This window comes from Delphinapterus leucas, chromosome 2 (assembly GCF_059928025.1).
Source record: "Delphinapterus leucas isolate spDelLeu-1000000601 "Yukka" chromosome 2, BTC_Dleu_Yukka2, whole genome shotgun sequence".
Taxonomy (NCBI): Eukaryota; Metazoa; Chordata; class Mammalia; order Artiodactyla; family Monodontidae; genus Delphinapterus; species Delphinapterus leucas.
In genome coordinates, this window is record NC_143130.1 from 141,196,973 (window position 1) to 141,213,972 (window position 17,000).

General features: G+C 37.5%; 1 protein-coding gene across 7 annotated transcripts in view; it reads left to right on the forward strand.

The window, feature by feature from the left end:
* The window catches only part of MNAT1 (MNAT1 component of CDK activating kinase), a 230,940-nt gene that overhangs the window by 33,083 nt on the left and 180,857 nt on the right, over positions 1-17,000 (forward strand). For all 7 annotated transcript variants that reach the window (XR_016392185.1, XR_016392184.1, XM_022570440.2 and 4 more), the window contains exons 2-3: positions 12,808-12,960; positions 15,241-15,314. Coding sequence is in view for 5 of the 7 variants with exons in the window: in XM_022570440.2 (XP_022426148.1) it covers positions 12,808-12,960; positions 15,241-15,314 (227 nt within the window). In the remaining 2 variants the exon portion in view is untranslated. The remainder of the gene's footprint in view (positions 1-12,807; positions 12,961-15,240; positions 15,315-17,000) is intronic.

A 17,000-nucleotide genomic window follows, 5' to 3' on the forward strand; every position in this document is an offset into this window, starting at 1 on the left:
AACTGGTATTTGTCCTGAAACACAGGGCTTGGGATACGGTAATGAGCATAACAAATGTGATCCCTGTTCTTGTTGAATAATCTAGTAGGAGAGACAGATATTAAACACAATTAACAAATGTAAAATTATTGATTTTGATAAGTGAGCTACAAAGAGCAGGATGTGTGTCCGTTGGAGTTCAGTCAGGAAAAAAAAACCCACCCTAGTTATTTTAAGCCATTAGGAAATTAATGTGGGCAATTTACAGACAAACCTGTTAAAAGGACTGGAGCAGTAAGGGAAGGGCAAATGCTGCATTTCAGGAAGTCAGGAAAGAGCAGGAATTGTAGCAAAACTGCTGCTAATCTGTTGTCTGTATCATTGAAGTGGGTGATTCTTAGGAGAACACCTGAAATCTAGTTCCGAGGGTCACAGTTAAAGCCATTGTACTAGATGTGATCATCTATGCAGGGAGAAGAGTGCTCAGGATATAACTCTGGGTACTTCAACTTTTAGACGTCTTACAGATGTGGTAAGAAGGCATCTCTAAAGAAGAGGCATTATCTGATGGATAAGATCTTTTAAAAGATGGAGAGGTCAATTTCTAATAAGAATTTTGGTTATATTATGGCACAAATGAAGGACTTAGCCTTGGATAAGAGGGACAGTTTTTCAGTAAGAGTCTTTGTGAACAAATGACATTTGGTGTGAGTCTTGAATGCTGAGAAGAGTCAGCCATAGGAAAACTGGGGAGAAGAGAGTTTCTGGCCCTGAAACTTGAATGATTTTGCATGTTGGAAGGACTGAAAGAAGACAGGAGTAAATTGGTAGGGCATGAAGCTGGAGAATTAGGTTGGGGTCAGACCATGTAGGGTCTTCAAGGCTCTGGTAACACATTTTTATTTTACGCTCTTTAACATGAGACACTGTTGGGTCATGAACAAGGGGGTGAAATGAGCTAATTTCTAATTTAAAGAGATTATCCTATAGAGAATAAATTTGGGGGAAGGTGGTAGGTGTGCGTTGGGGGCAATAGTGGAAGCAAGGAGAGCAGTTGGCAAGCTGTAGCAGTTCTTCAGACAGTAAGTGACAGTGGCTTGTAGCAGTGGAGGTGGCAAAAAGTGGGTGTCATTTAGCATGTATTTTTGGTGTGGGGGAAGTTGGTGGGTGTGCGTTGGGGGCAATAGTGGAAGCAAGGAGAGCAGTTGGCCAGCTGTAGCAGTTCTTCAGACAGTAAGTGACAGTGGCTTGTAGCAGTGGAGGTGGCAAAAAGTGGGTGTCATTTAGCATGTATTTTTGGTGTGGGGGAAGTTGGTGGGTGTGCGTTGGGGGCAATAGTGGAAGCAAGGAGAGCAGTTGGCAAGCTGTAGCAGTTCTTCAGACAGTAAGTGACAGTGGCTTGTAGCAGTGGAGGTGGCAAAAAGTGGGTGTCATTTAGCATGTATTTTTGGTGTGGAGTCAGTCGGTCTTGATATCAGTTAAATCAGAGGTCCCCAACCCCTGGGCCATGGACTAGTACCAGTCCGAGGCCTGTTAGGAGCCGGGCCGCACAGCAGGAGGTGAGCGGCTGGGGAGCCAGCGAAGCTTCATCTGCTGCTCCCCGTCGCTCGCATTACTGCCTGAACTAACCCGCCTGCCCCCCACCCCCCGTCCGTGGAAAAATTGTCTTCCACTAAACTGGTCCCTGGTGCCAAAAAGGTTGGGGACTGCTGAGTTAAATGTTACTGCTTCATGCTTGTTCTGCCCAGACACCTTCAGTGGTTTGTTTTGATTTGTTATAAGATCCTGAGTCACTATTCAGCCCAGTTATTTATAGAAGTATATTCTAGTGGAAAGATTAGGATGAGAAACAATGTAGACTTAATAAGTGTAACATCCATACAAATGGTTAGATGGTTGTGCCTAGTCTGCTGAACTTAATGGTCTGGGTTCCGGACAAGACCAGAGAAGTCTGAGAATTCATTCTATTGGCAACAGCCCAAGGAATACTGGGCAGGCCTCAAGATCTTTGCTGGGCCTAACTTGGTGATATTGGGTTTGTTTTGATTCTTTATATAAGACCCTGAGTCACTGTTCAGCCCAGTTAATGCTTCATGCTCGTTCTGCCCAGACACCTCCAGTGATTCAGTTTTGGCCGCAAACCTGTGAGGGATTATTGACCATGGTGTGAATTGACAGTTGAAATCTGGGGACCCAAAGTGATACTACATTCCTCTTATTAGAATGAGGGTGTATGAGAATCAGATTTATTATTATCACCTAATAATAAATAGCGTTTGGGCTCAGATTTAGCTCACAGTGGGTCTGTATTCTCACCTGGTAGTCATTTCCTTGGTTCCCAAATGTATAATTGGAATGGACATACATGGTGTTTGGCAGAACTCTCAGATTGGTTCCGTGACCAGTGGGGTAAAGGCTATCATAGTGGGGAAGATCAAGCACCAACCTCTAAAACTGTACCTTCCCCCATCCTGGGAGGGACGGCAGTTCATCTAGTCTGGGGTTAACATACATTCTGAGTACAGGTGTGCTTTTCCTGCTCATAGGGCTGTGGCCAGCACTACTGTCTGAAGACTTAACACAGTGTTTGTTTTACCAATATGATATCTTGAGCAACATTTTCTCTTACCAAGAGTCCCACTCTGTAGGAAAAGATATGTGACTGTGAGCCTAAGTTCATGAATTCACTGGTCCTGACACTCACTGCTCCACTCTTACTCCTCTGGATTGGTAGAGCAGTTTTAATGAGCTCATAAATGCAACTAAGGTGCTGGATTGGAGGTGATACTCTAAAAGTGTGGACACCAATCCTCCAGGATGCTTTCTGTACCCTGAATATTCATATGGATATGACCATTATTTTGGGCATCCCTAACAGATAAAATACATCAATCCTAGAACCAAGAGATAGAAGTGGGAGTGGGTTCACTTAATGTTACACCCAGTCATTACTTGGGGAATTTGTGCTTTCCATCCATGTAACTTTAGGCTCTGTGGACTTAGAGATCCTTGTTTCTGGAGCTGAAAGTGCCCCATGAGGGACAGGGTAAGAACTCCATTAAACTTTAGGCCATGCCTGCTGTCTGGTAACTTTGGGGTCCTTGTGCCAAAAAAAGAAAGGAAAAAAGGAGTCATCATCTTGGCAAGTGTAATTGACTCTGATCACCATCCCAATGAGGTCAGGGAAGAATATGGCACTTAAGGGATCCACTAGGACATCTCTTGGTGCTCCCAAGCCTACTGTAGTAAATAATGTAAGTACAGTAGCCACAACCTAAAAAGAGAATGGTAAGCAGGCAAGCTGCCTAGACCAGCAGAAGTGCTAGTAGAGGGTGAGGGGAAACTAGAGCAGGATGATGAGGATCAGTTATGGCCAGGAAATCAATGGCAGTATTGGGGCTGTAGTTTGTCCCTTTCTCTTGAAGGTTTCCCATGGAAACTAAATAAGTAGAATCCCTAAGAAGCTGTTCCCATCTAGGGTGAACTTAACTCTAAGAAGCAAGTGAATTTGCATGGTGCAATTTGCTTGTTCACATAATCCACTCATTTTTCTATAGCACTGTGTTACTGATTTGTAGAACCTTTTTATATAGTCTGAATATTATTTTTTATGTATGATGAAAAAGTAATTTCCTAGTCTGTAGTGAGTCTGTAACCAGTATTGTGTCCCCCAGCCTCCCATAAAAGCTTTTAATTTTGATGAAATTAAATGTATCAATCTTCTTTACATGGTTTAAAGTGTTTTAGTCACCTTTAAGAAATCCCTGCCCTGATGTCATAATTTCTCCTATAATCTCTTCAGTTTAAAGTTTTTTTCTTTTATGTTTAGATCATTTATTCATATGGAATTTCTTTTTGTTGATAGTGTGAGAAACAAGGATCTAGTTTTTTTTCCCCTTCATCTAGAAAGCCAGTGGTGTCCTAACCATTTATTGAGTAGTCATTCCTTTCCACATTAATTTGCTACTTCTTTCCTTTGTAAGATTCCCATGGATGGATGTATTGTTATTATTTTTGTTATCCTCTATGCTGCTTTTTTTGGGAGGGGGAGGGTGTGCTGCGTGGCTTGTGGGATCTTATTTCTCTGACCAGGGATTGCACCCGGTCCCTTGGCAGTGAAAGCTTGGAGCCCTAACCACTGGACCGCGAGGGAATTCCCCTCTATGCTTCTTTAACTGAAGTACATTTGGTCCTTGAAGTGTGCTTAGTATGTTGGTGGTACATAAATATATAGGTATATTTTTGGAATGTCAGTTTTACCTAGAGAATATGAAAAAATTTTTGAGTAATTGAATAACTGGGAATTATTTGAAGACATCTTTCAATGACAATAAATAGGATTATATTGTGGAGTCAAATTGAGTTTTTATGAATTTTTAAGATAAAACATCATAATTTGAAAAAATGTTGACCTTATGGGGAGGCCATTTGAGACTATTTCCCCAGTCTTACAGGTGGTACATTTTTCTCTGCCATTTAAGAGTACTTTGATGGGAAAGGGTGAGGAGGACTGCTTTACATCCTTACATTAATTTTTTTTCCCCAAAGTGTTCTGTTTATTGTTCCATGTATAAATTGTGAGTATTTACACCATTGTTCTTGCTGTGATTTCTGCCTGGAATGTCATCCTTCTTTTGTACTTCAAAGCCATCAAATTCTTCAAGGCCCAACGCTGTTCAGCCTGTTTTCTGAGTCCTTCTCCAGCTGATCCTTGATACTGCCTCCTTTGAACTCTGGTCCTTATTAGTTCTTCTTTGCATTAAGTACTAGTTGTAATAGCTGATGTTTATTGAGAGCATACTATATGCCTGGTATATTTCTAAACATTTTAACTGAAATTAGCTGATACAAATCTCATCAACTCTGTGAGGCAGATCTCTACTTCCCTACACCTCAACCCCTGGAAGATACTATTTTTCTTTTTCACAAGGAAGTTGAGGCACAGTGATGGTTAATAATTTGTCTAGGGTTGCAGGCCTAACAAATGACTGAAGAGAAGGAGGCAAAATGGCTCCAGAATTTGTGCCCTTAATGGTGCTCTGTTCCCTCTCAGCTGCTCAGGAGTGAATCTACTACTGTTTTGACACTTAGCAGACACAACCTTGTCCCTTTGTTTTATGGACCCTTCGTCTTGCCATAGGGTAACATAAACCTTATAATTCACTGCCAAATGGATCTAAACCTTCTCATACTAAGTAGTTATATGATGGTTTGGATACTCTAGCATCACGGATAATGCTGTGAGATTTCCTGAATCTGAAGCTGTTGGGTTTGGCCAGATCTGGAACATTCAATTGGTAGAAAGATGCCCAGAAATGCCCAGAAATTAGGTGACATAGATTTCTAGCCTGCACTTAAACTATGACCTTTGACAGGTCATTTTGTTTTACTGCCTGTGGAAAGGGGAAAATAATATCTAACTCAGCCTTTATTTTTTAATCATGGTCTTTGTATAGATTTTTAAGCTTTTTAGAAGAACAGTTGTATGCATTCAAAGTAGTATCATACTCATAATTTGTTAAAATAGCATTATGTTGGTACAAATTCAAAAGAATATATTGTCAGCATAGTAAGATTGAGAAACAAAGTTCTTAGCAAAATGTCTTTTTTCTTCTAAAGGACCCTCTCTTCCTCTGCATACCTGTATATATTTTTGTGCATACATGTATGTGCTTGTGTGTATATATGTTTAAATATATGTGCTTCTAAAAGTATTGTACCAATTTTTTCAAATACTGAAAATGGTATATTTTTTCTGGGCAAAATTACCATATTATAGAAACTTTTCAAGGTCTGGGGGTCTGTGTTTTCTTATACTTTGTATTGCTAATCCTATCTGTCATAGAGCCTTCTATATCACATCCCTAAATATAATATCATAGGGTATAATATTCTTTTTTTTTTCCTTTGGTCATGCCACGTGGCTTGTAGGATCTTAGCTCCCCAACCAGGAATTGAACCTGGGCGCATGGCAGTGAAAGCGCTGAGTCCTAACCACTGGACCACTGGGGAATTCCTGTGGTTATAATATTCTTGATTGAATTAAAGCATTAAGGGTAAGCCTGTACCATATATAAAGTTTGTAAGTATAGGTGATATGGAAAATTTAAACTGATAAACATCAGTTATATTGAGAGAAAATATATTCTTATTTGGAAAAAAAATTAACAACTTGTGTAACACCCCAAGGTATCTAGAATTATCCAAGTGGGAAGAAACCTTAGATATAAATTAGAATTTGACTTCCTCATAGTTCCTTGTATTGTAAGAGACAAAGCTGGGATGGTAACCTAGGTCTTATGATTACCAATGTGGGGTTTAATTATATCATCATATCTTTAGTAAATCACTTCAGTAAGTAATTTTTATGTGCTCAGTGGTAGCTTTATCTTTTTAAAGACGTGTATTCTATAGACATAGAGAATGGATGTATGGATACGGGGGAGGGGGGAAGGGGGATGGGATGAATTGGGAGATTGGGATTGATATATATACACTACTATGTATAAAATAGATGACTAATGAGAACCTACTGTATAGCACAGGGAACTCTACTCAGTGCTCTGTGGTGACCTAAATGGGAAGGAAATCCAAAAAAGAGGGGATATATGTATACATATAGCTGATTCACTTTGCTGTACAGCAGAAGCTAACACAGCATTGTAAAGCAACTATACTCCAATAAAAATTAATTAAAAAAAAAAGTGTATTCTAGAGTTAAAGAGTTGTCTTTGGTAAGAAAACTACCTTTGACCTGGTAAATGCAGGATTTATCATGTAAGGAAATGCATTCTAGAATAAAAACTTCCATGACATGATCTTAGGACATGTAGGTAGTTTTTCACAGTGGTTTCACATATGTCCTCTCATTTGAGTAACATTTCTGGAAGAGAGTTAATTTAGGGATTATTATTGCTTTTATGGGTAAGGCAGTTGAACACTTAGGTTTTTGTTTTTTTTTTTAACCCGTACGCGGGCCTCCCACTGTTGTAGCCTCTCTCCCGTTGCAGAGCACAGGCTCCGGACGCGCAGGCTCAGCAGCCATGGCTCACGGGCCCAGCCGCTCCGCGGCATGTGGGATCCTCCCGGACCAGGGCACGAACCCGTGTCCCCTGCCTCGGCAGGCGGACTCTCAACCACTGCGCCACCAGGGAAGCCCAACACTTAGTTTTTAAAACAATCTGGGGAACAAGTCTCAAGCTTGTCTATTATTTTATTAATTGATTTTCCTTGGTGTTTATTGGATATTTAAAATGACGAATTGAAAATGTTAATAAACATTGAGCAAACATTGATATACTTCGCTTTTAAAAACAAAAAAATGACAACATTTTTATTTTTTATAGACAATTTTTTTAGAGCAGGTTTAGATTTACAACATTGAGAGGAAGGTACAGCCGTTTCTCATTTACCCATTATCAACATCGTTCACCAGAATTGTCCTTTTTTGTTGTTTTTTTTCTTAATACCAAGGATGAACCTGTATTGACACATCATTATTACCCAAAATCTGTAGTTTACTTTAGGATTCACTCTTGATGTTGTATATTCTATGGGTTTGGACAAAAGTATAATGACATATCCATCATTATAATATCATACAGAGTATTTTCACTGCTCTAAAATTCCTCTGTGCTCTGCCTATTCCTCCCTCCATCCACCACAACCCCTGATCTTTTTATCGTCTTGTAATCCCTTCTCAGCCTTTTGGCTAAGATCAGGTATATTGTCTCCGTAATTTTGCCTTTTCTAAGATGTCATATAGTTGGAATCTTATACTATGTAGGCTTTTCAGATTGTTTTCTTTCACTTAGTAATATACATTTAAGCTTCTTTCATGTCTTTTCATGGCTTCATAGTTCATTTGTTTTTAGTGCTGAATAATATTCTGTTGTCTGGATATACCACAGTTTATGTATCCATTTACCTATTGAAGGACATCTTGGTTGTGTCCAAGTTTTGGCAATTATGAACGAAGATTCTGTAAACATTTGTGCAGGTATTTGTGTGGATGTAGTTTTCAACTTCTTTGGTTAAATACCAAGGAGCATAATTGCTGGATTGTATGGTAAGAGCATGCTGTGTTTCATAAAGAACCATCAAACTGTCTTCCAAAGTGACTGTACCATTTTGCATTCCCCCCAGCAATGTATGAGAGTTCCTGTTGCTCCACATCTTTGTAAGCATTTGGTGTTGTCAGTATATTGCATTTTGGCCATTTTAATAGGAGTGTAGTGTATACCCCATTGTTTTAACTTGCATTTCCCTGATGCCATGTTATGTGGAACATCTTTTCATGTGCTTATTTGCTATCTGTATACAGGCATACCTTGGAGATATTGTGGGTTCAGTGCCAGACCACTGCAATAAAGTGAATATTGCAATAAAATGAGTCAATAATTTTTTGGTTTCCCAGTGTGCATATAAAAGTTATGTTTACACTGCACTGTAGTCTATTAAGTGTGCAATAGCATTATGTCTAAAAAAAGTACATACCTTAATTAAAAAATACTCTCTTACTAGAAAATGTTAACTATCATCTGACAATGCAGTTGCCACAAACCTTCAGTTAGTAAAAACCACAATATCTGCAAAGTGAAATAAAGCAGAGCTCAATAAAATGAGGTGTACCTGTGTCTTCTTTGGTGAGTTGTCTGTTAAGGTCCTCAGCCCATTTTTTAAGAGGTTTTCTCCCCCGTATATTTTAGATAACAGTCCTTTATCAGGTGTTTTTTTTTCTCTTGACATCATCTTTAGCAGAGCCGAAATTTTTAATTAAAAAAAAAATCCAAAAAAAAATCCAGCTTATCAGTGATATCTTTCATGGATCATGCCTTTGGTGTTGTATCTATAAAGTCATCGCCATACCCAAAGTCATACAGTTTTTTTTTTGTTTTAATTTATTTATTTTATTTGTTTTTGGCTGCCTTGGGTCTTCGTCACTGTGCGTGGGTTTTCTCTAGTTGTGGGGGCTACTCTTCAGGCAGTGTGCAGGCCTCTCATTGCGGTGGCTTCTCTTGTTGCAGAGCACGGGGCTCTAGGGACGCGGGCTTCAATAGTTGTGGCCCACGGGCTTAGTTGCTCCACGGCATGTGGGATCTTCCCGGACCAAGGCTCTAACCTGTGTCCCCTGCATTGGCAGGCAGATTCTTAACCACTGCGCCACCAGGGAAGCCCCGAGTCATACAGTTTTTATCCTACCTTATACTCAAGGAGTTTTATAGTTTTGCATTTTACATTTAGGCCTGTGAGTTAAGTTTGGAGTTAATTTTTTAAGGGTATAAGGTTCATGTGTAGATTCATTTTTTTCCATGTCGATGTCCAGTTTGTTGAAGAGCCTGTTTTTGCTTCATGTGTTGCCTTTGCTTTTTTGTCAAAGATCAGCTGAGTATATTTATGTGGGTCTATTTCTAGGCTATTTTGTTCCATTGGTCTATTCATCTGTTCTTTTACCAATACCACACTGTTTTGATTATTGTAGTTTTGTAGTAAATCTTGAAGTCAGGTAGCATCAGTTTTCCAACCTTGTTCTTCTCCTTCAACATTATGGTACCTATTCTGGTCTTTTGCCTTTTTATATAAACTTTAGAATCAGTTCGTTGATGTCCATACAGTAACTTCCTGGCAATTTGATTGGAATTGCATTGAATCTATAGATCAAGATGGTAAAAACTGACAACTCAAAATATTGAGTCTTCCTTTGCATGAACTCTTTCTGTCCATGAATATGGAATATCTCTCCATTTATTTAATTCTTTTTTGATTTTGTAGTTTTTCTCATATTGTACATATTTTGTACAATATCTTGTACATATTTTGTTAGATTTATACTTAAACGTTCAAACTTTTGGGAGCTAACATAAATGGTATTGTGTTTTTAATTTCAAATTGCACTTGTTCATTATTGGTACATAGGAAAGCAGTAGACTTTTTGTATATTGTATCCTGCAACTTTGCTATAATCACTTATTAGTTCTAGAAGTTTTTTGGTTGATTCTTTTGGATGTTTAACATAGACAGTCATGTCATCTGTAAACAAAGAGAGCTCTGTGTCTTCCTTTCCAATCTGTATATCTTTTATTTCCTTTTCTTGTCTTACTGCATTAGCAAAGACTTCCAGTATCATGTTGAAAAGGAGTAGTGACAGTAGGAGACAGTGAGAGTAGGAGACAGTCTTGCTTTGTACCTGATTTTAGTTGGAAAACTTCCAGTTTCTCACCATTAAGTATGATGTTAGCTGTAGGTTTTTTTGTATCTAGTCTTTGTCAAGATTTTTAATTGACTTCTTAGCTCTGGAAAAAGAAGAAACAAGCTGATTAAAAATCTTGACAGAGGAATATGAGCAGTTAAATATCCTTGATAGAAGAAAATAAAATCTAAAAATAAGTTGTTCAGAGAGAAAAGAGGGCAGGCACCATTCTAGTTTTTAAAAACAAAAGAAAACCATAAAAATATCTTTGGGAATAACTGAGGATTTGGGCTTTTTCAGCAAATTTTCCTATGTTCTGCAGAATATAAGATTTTGTTTGAAAGAGTTCCTAGCACTCTTGGAGGCAAAAGATTGCCCACATACTGCTCTTTTGGTTGCTCTGCTGCCAGATGAAGTGAACTAGCAATAAGGAACGGTTTCTTCTGTTCTTTTTTTGTATGACTAGTTTTCATGTATATAATCTGTAAATACATATATTGTAAGTATGTAGAAAAAGATGTGGCCATGTAAACATGGAACTTAACAGTTGTATGTTACATGTGGGAAGTGAGATGTAGAACAGAATGAAGTAGAACTTTGAGTTTTTTCTCTATATACTTCTATATTTGAGCTTAAAAAAAGAATTATTTGTTCTTTTAGCAATTAAAATCAGAAAGGGAAAAGTATGGGAAAATAACTTATTTTAAAAAGACCTTAATACTGTTGAAATCCTTATGATTTTTTTTTTTTTTTTGAAATCCTTATGATTTAAGGTAGATTTTTTAAAAGTGGAGATGTGGAACTGACGGTGGTAACAAATTATATGTCTGAGATTACAATATGACTTTTAGAAATATTAAAGTGTTCTATATTACCTTGTTAACTGAATTACTGACTCCAAGACCTTGAAATATAGAATATTCTATGTAATGGCTCGATGGTTTTGAGTATTTCAGATGGCTCCTTGCCTATAAATATCTTTAGTCAGTGTAGTTCTAAAGTGTGCTCATTTTCAACTTCTCTAGTTGGATTTAATTTCCTCCAACCACAAAGATTAGGCAAAATGTACCACTCCCAATCTTCCCAATCCCAAGTGAATTTTCTGGGGTTTTGTTGACCTTGAATAATGACAACTATGATCTCTGTTCTCCCTCTTAGGGATTTTTTGCCTCTATTTTTTGATGGATTTTTTTCCCCTCTACTTTAAGATAGAAATATGCAAAGGTCAATGTTAGTATTTTACTGATAACTAACCTTAAATATTCTTATTTATCTGTATCGTTCTTCTCATTTAGCTTATTCCGTAAGTCAACTACATATTTGGAAGAAATCAACTTTTCCCTTATTTATTAGAATTTGTCCTTTTTTTGTGTGTGTGTTGTGATGTGTTTAGAATAATTATAGGCCAAATTCCTGCCCTCCATTCTAGTGGAGGTTACAGAAAATCAACACATAAAGAAATAAATAATTTCAAATAGTGCTAAGAAAGGAGTGATTAGGGTTGGTATGGCCCTAACATATGGAGTTGGGCAATATTACAACTGGAGGACTACATACCAAAATGTTTAAATGTTTGAAAGTATGGATCAAGCTACATCTTTAGTGCAGCCTTAGTTCCAGCGCTGCATCCTGAGTTCCCAGGAGCCTGAATCTTTAAGACCCACAGGCTAAAGCAGCTACTTTCTTCTGGTCAGCCTTTCCACTTGCTAGTCTGATTACTAGCATGGGTCTGCTAGGGCAGGACGGGGCAGGGATGATTGGGTGGTGCCTGGACCCATCTAAAACAGTATATGAACTGATCCTGTCAATTCGCAGGAATCTCGTTAACCTTGCCAGCTTCTTTCTTTTCCAACTCAAGACTTCCAGGAAGTTCTAAGTTCTTCCCCAAATTGTACTACCCAAGAAGGGAGGAAAGAAGGGATGGAGGTATTTGGGAAACTTGGCTTGCCTGGGCAATCACTTTGGTGAATTTAGGACAGCCAGGTTTAACTGATTAAAGATTTTATAAGTAGCCGTTCTTTCTAGGATTTCTCAGGGCAGAAGCTGTGGTGATTTTCTCCTTTCTCCACATATACTAGGTCACTCTCAGTTCTTTATCCTCTGGCCTGGGGGCCTCCTTCAGCTAGCACCTCTCCCTTTTGTGTAACTGCCACTTACTCAATTGCTAACGGAACTTTAAAAAACTTCCTTACAAAGGCTGAAAGGGGAAAAAAAGTTTTTGTTTTAGTGATTATGATATGCAGTGTTCTCTAAAGTGCAGGCCCCTGCCAGGTCTAAGGGTGATACTGGACTGAGAGTGGAGTTGACCCTAGACTGCTCTTTTATGTGCCTCTTTGACTTCCCCCTGTCCTGCTATCTGAGTCCTCCCAGATCCCAAATCAATTTTTAAAAACTTGTATATTTGTTTAATTTGTAAAACTAAACTGGTAACCCTTGGGACACCTATGTCTGAAGTAGGCTCCAAATGAAAATGAACTTTTTTCCCAAAGGTTTTTAATAAGAGTTTAAGCAGCAATGATTAATTTTCCTGCCCCCCCGCAGCCCCCCCAAACAAAGAAACACCAAAACAAAGGCAAACTATATACAGAGTTGTTGCCGATTTGAATACTAGCTTAAAAGTTATATTTTCCTCCTTACAGGTGTGAAAGTTGCGTGGACTTACTCTTTGTGAGAGGAGCTGGAAACTGTCCTGAGTGTGGCACTCCACTTAGAAAGAGCAACTTCAGGGTACAACTCTTTGAAGATCCTGCTGTTGACAAGGAAGTTGAGATTCGGAAAAAAGTGCTAAAGATGTAAGTGTTAATGTTTGAATGATTCAGTTCACAAAGAGGACTTTAACAATTATTTCTGTAATTGATATAATTATTTACTTGTAGAAATGTGGACAGTTTGACAAGTGAATAAGTATAAATTCATTTATGTAATTGTTCAATGTTAAAAAAATTATTAAGGTCTTAGAGAACTCAGTAATATTAATTATCTAATCTTTTTTTTATTTGTCTGCGTCAGGTGTTAGTTGAGGCATGTGGGATCTTTTGTTGCGTCCCGCAGGCTCTTCGTTGTGGCGTGCGGGCTTCTCTCTAGTTGTGGCGTCTAGGTTTTCTCTTCTCTAATTGTGGCATGCAGGCTCCTGAGTGCGTGGGCTCTGTAGTTTGTGGAACGCGGGCTCTCTCTAGATGAGCGTGCGAGCTCAGTAGTTGTGGCGTGCGGGCTTAGTTGTCCCACTGCATGTGGGATCTTAGTTCCCCTACCAGGGATCGAACTACCGTCCCCTGCATTGGAAGGTGGATTCTTTACCACTGGACCACCAGGGAAGTCCCTAATTATCTAATCTTTGTTAGAGAAGTGTAAATCTTTTTTATTAAAAAATTAAAAAAAATTTTTTGGCCACTCCATGCAGCTTGCAGGATCTCAGTTCCCTACCAGGGATGGAACCTGGACCATGGCAGTGAAAGCCCAGAATCCTAACTACTAGGCCATCGGGGAACTCCCAGAGAAGAGTAAATCCTCCAAATTGATGGCTTCACAATTTATTTGCTTTATTTATTCTTTAATTTAATTAGTAAATATATACTGAGTACCTATTCTGTTCGAACAGTGTTATACATATTAGGCCCTCGAAAGGCTTACAGTACAGTAGCTTGGATAGCATAGACATAGACAGTAAAACAGGCAAACAAAACAAATATGTGATTATACATTGAGAAAAATGCTATGAAGTTAGGGACTGAATGTTGTTGTGGGTCAGTGATGTAAGGTAAGGCCTGAGGAGGTAACATTTAAGTTGAGATTGAAAGCTATTAGAGAAAAATCAGCATTAGCTACAATTTATTTTGATAGATCTCTGTGTGTATGTGAGTACATAAATATTTCTAATATTCTTTGTCACTTATTATTTAATTTTTTACTCTTTGTTAATAGTTTTGGATTTCATTTTATCTGTACTTTTGTTATAAGCCACTTTATTGTTTTTTATTTATTTTTTTGTTCTTTTTAAACATCTTTATTGGAGTATAATTGCTTTACAATGGTATGTTAGTTTTATTGTTTTTTAGGTTTAAAGAATTAATATCTACCTATCTAGGTGGTCTGCATTTCAACATTGGTCACCAATGTTTTAGTGGCATCTTTCTAGGTACTTTACTAGATAAAGTGTTACTTTATCAATACCCCAAGCTACTCTTTTAGTTTTTGGATTGCTTATGGGAGATAGTCTCTCTTAGATTCTTATCTTTTTCATTAAGCCCTCTCGTTTCCTAATTCTTCACAGGCACACTTATAATATTTATAGATTTTCTTGATCTAGCATCCTTTAGACTGTAACTGTCATGAAAAACAGGCAGCTGTCTTTTTATTTATTTATTTTTTAATTTTTAGAGAAACATTTTATTTGTTTATTTTATTTTTTAAAATTTATTTATTTATTTTTGGCTGTGTTGGGTCTTTGTTGCTGCACTCGGGCTTTCTCTAGTTGCGGCGAGTGGGGATTACTGTTCTTTGTGGTGCACGGGCTTCTCATTGCAGTGGCTTCCCTTGTTGCGGAGCATGGGCTCGTGGGCTCAGTAGTTGTGGTGCACGGGCTCAGTTGCTCCGCGGCATGTGGGATCTTCCTGGAGCAGGGATTGAACCCGTGTCCCCTGAATTGGCAGGTGGATTCTTAACCACTGTGCCACCAGGGAAATCCCAGGAAGGTGTCTTTTTAATTAATTTTAGCTTTCTGGAAATTAGTGACTCTATTTATTAGAAGTAAACAATATCATAATTCTAATGATAGACCTTGTTTAAGCTCATTTCCCATTTCTTCAGTGTCCTAATTTCTTTATTTTTCCCTTAAGTCTTAGGATTTTACATGTTGTACCATTATCTCCTGATTCTACTCCTTCTCTGTAGTCATAAGAATTTAAGAACAACATTCTTGCTGTAGTTACAAACCTGGTGTCAAGAAAACTGTTTTACGCTGTAAGCAGTCCTTTTTTATGTATCATGTATGAATTAGTAAGAACAAACAAACCAGTTAGTTACTATTGAAAGCAAATGATATGGAATATGTTCATTTTTTTCTTCTCTTAAAGATACAATAAAAGGGAAGAAGACTTTCCTAGTCTAAGAGAGTATAATGATTTCCTGGAAGAAGTGGAAGAAATTGGTATGTTTTTAATGCTTATACTTTTGGTGTGCCAGCCTGTGTGCTTTTATCTTTTAGATGCCTAGGAGAACATCTCATATAAAAGTCTCTGACAGGTTTTGTTGTGGTAGCTGATGTTTACCTAATTATTTTGCATTGCACTTAAAGGACATACTTAAGTAATAAACATTTTGTCTTAGGAAAAATATGACTAATAGAGGTACTACTACTTTATAGCTGGGAAGCAAGGCTGTATGTGTATATATCATCTATACGTTGATGATGTATTAGAGTAAACAAGAAAAAAATATTCAGTTTTTTAAGAAATAGGGTTTCCATGGTGACTAAAGCCATATGTTGTTTATCATCATTTATGCTTCTGTGCATGCAGTAATTTGAAAATACTTTGAAGCAGTTGACTGTTGAAGTGGCATTCTATTATTCAATGTTATTCTAGAATCTGAAGTTAGAGTAATCTTGGTGCTTATTCTTTCTATTGTGATTAGTCAAAAAGAAGCGTTCATCAAAAGAAAGTATTGTTTCTGTTTTTTTAATAAGATGTCACAGATGTTAAAAAGTCTGAATTTGTTATACATCAATTAAAATAATTAATGTTGTTTTTTAAAAACTTGCCATAATATTACTCACCATAGGTTTGGAAATAATACAAAAATTAGAGACTATGAAAATTAGAACAAGATTAAGAGAATTAAACAGTTATCTTTTTATTCTTCTCTCAAACCTGATAACCAAGCTATACTCACATTAGTTCATATTTAAAATATGATTATAATAAAATTTATCATTCTTTAAAATATTTATATATGGTAAATATTTAGAAAATTCAAATTCCTGAGGAATGGAGTATTCTAGTTCCTTTAATTTCTTTATTAACTAAGAAAAACCCAGAAAATCTTTTGTTTCACCTGTTATTGAAACTTTTCTAAAATATCTAAGTTCATTTATTATATCATAGCAAGTAGCATGTACAGACATAAGTTAGGCTTTTTCTGGGATCTTTTAGTGCCTTGGAGCCATTGCTTTTTAATTCTAATTGTATTCATTGTACTTTGTATGCAGTCTTAGCAACCATGAATGGCTATGAACTTTAGCTGAAAAGATGGTAGAATTCGGAGTGCTAAGACAAAGTAGAAAAGTTAGGATGTAGACTGAGACGATAAACTGAAAACAAATCTGCAAGAATGGGCAAGTGTGCAGGTATGTAGAAATCTGACTATACTTAGATATTTGGTTTAGGACAGGCAGTTGGACACCAAGCAGGAAGACACTTAGCTTACATTTATTCTGAAGGCCGTGTTGTTATTCAAAAGTCTGGTCAGGCAATAAAGGGAAAGGAGATTATAGATGTCACAGAGCAAGTTGAATACATGGTCTCAAGTCCAAGCAGGCAGGTAGGATAATTAAAAGAAACTGATGGACCAAGAAGGTGGGGAAGATGGGATCTTGATTCTGGAACAAGGTTTTAGTTGAGCCATGATTTTAAGAAATACATGTTTTTTGCTATGAAGTTTGAAGATATGAACAACCTGAGGGCCCATAGGTAAAATCGAGTCCAGAAGTGGGAGCTAGGATTGACAGGTAAGAGCAAGTCCAGATATTAGGGCTTACGATATGCCATTTTTTCTTTACCAGATAAGAAAGCTGGCTCAGAGCATTTAATCTGAAAGTGATTCTGCTATTATGTAT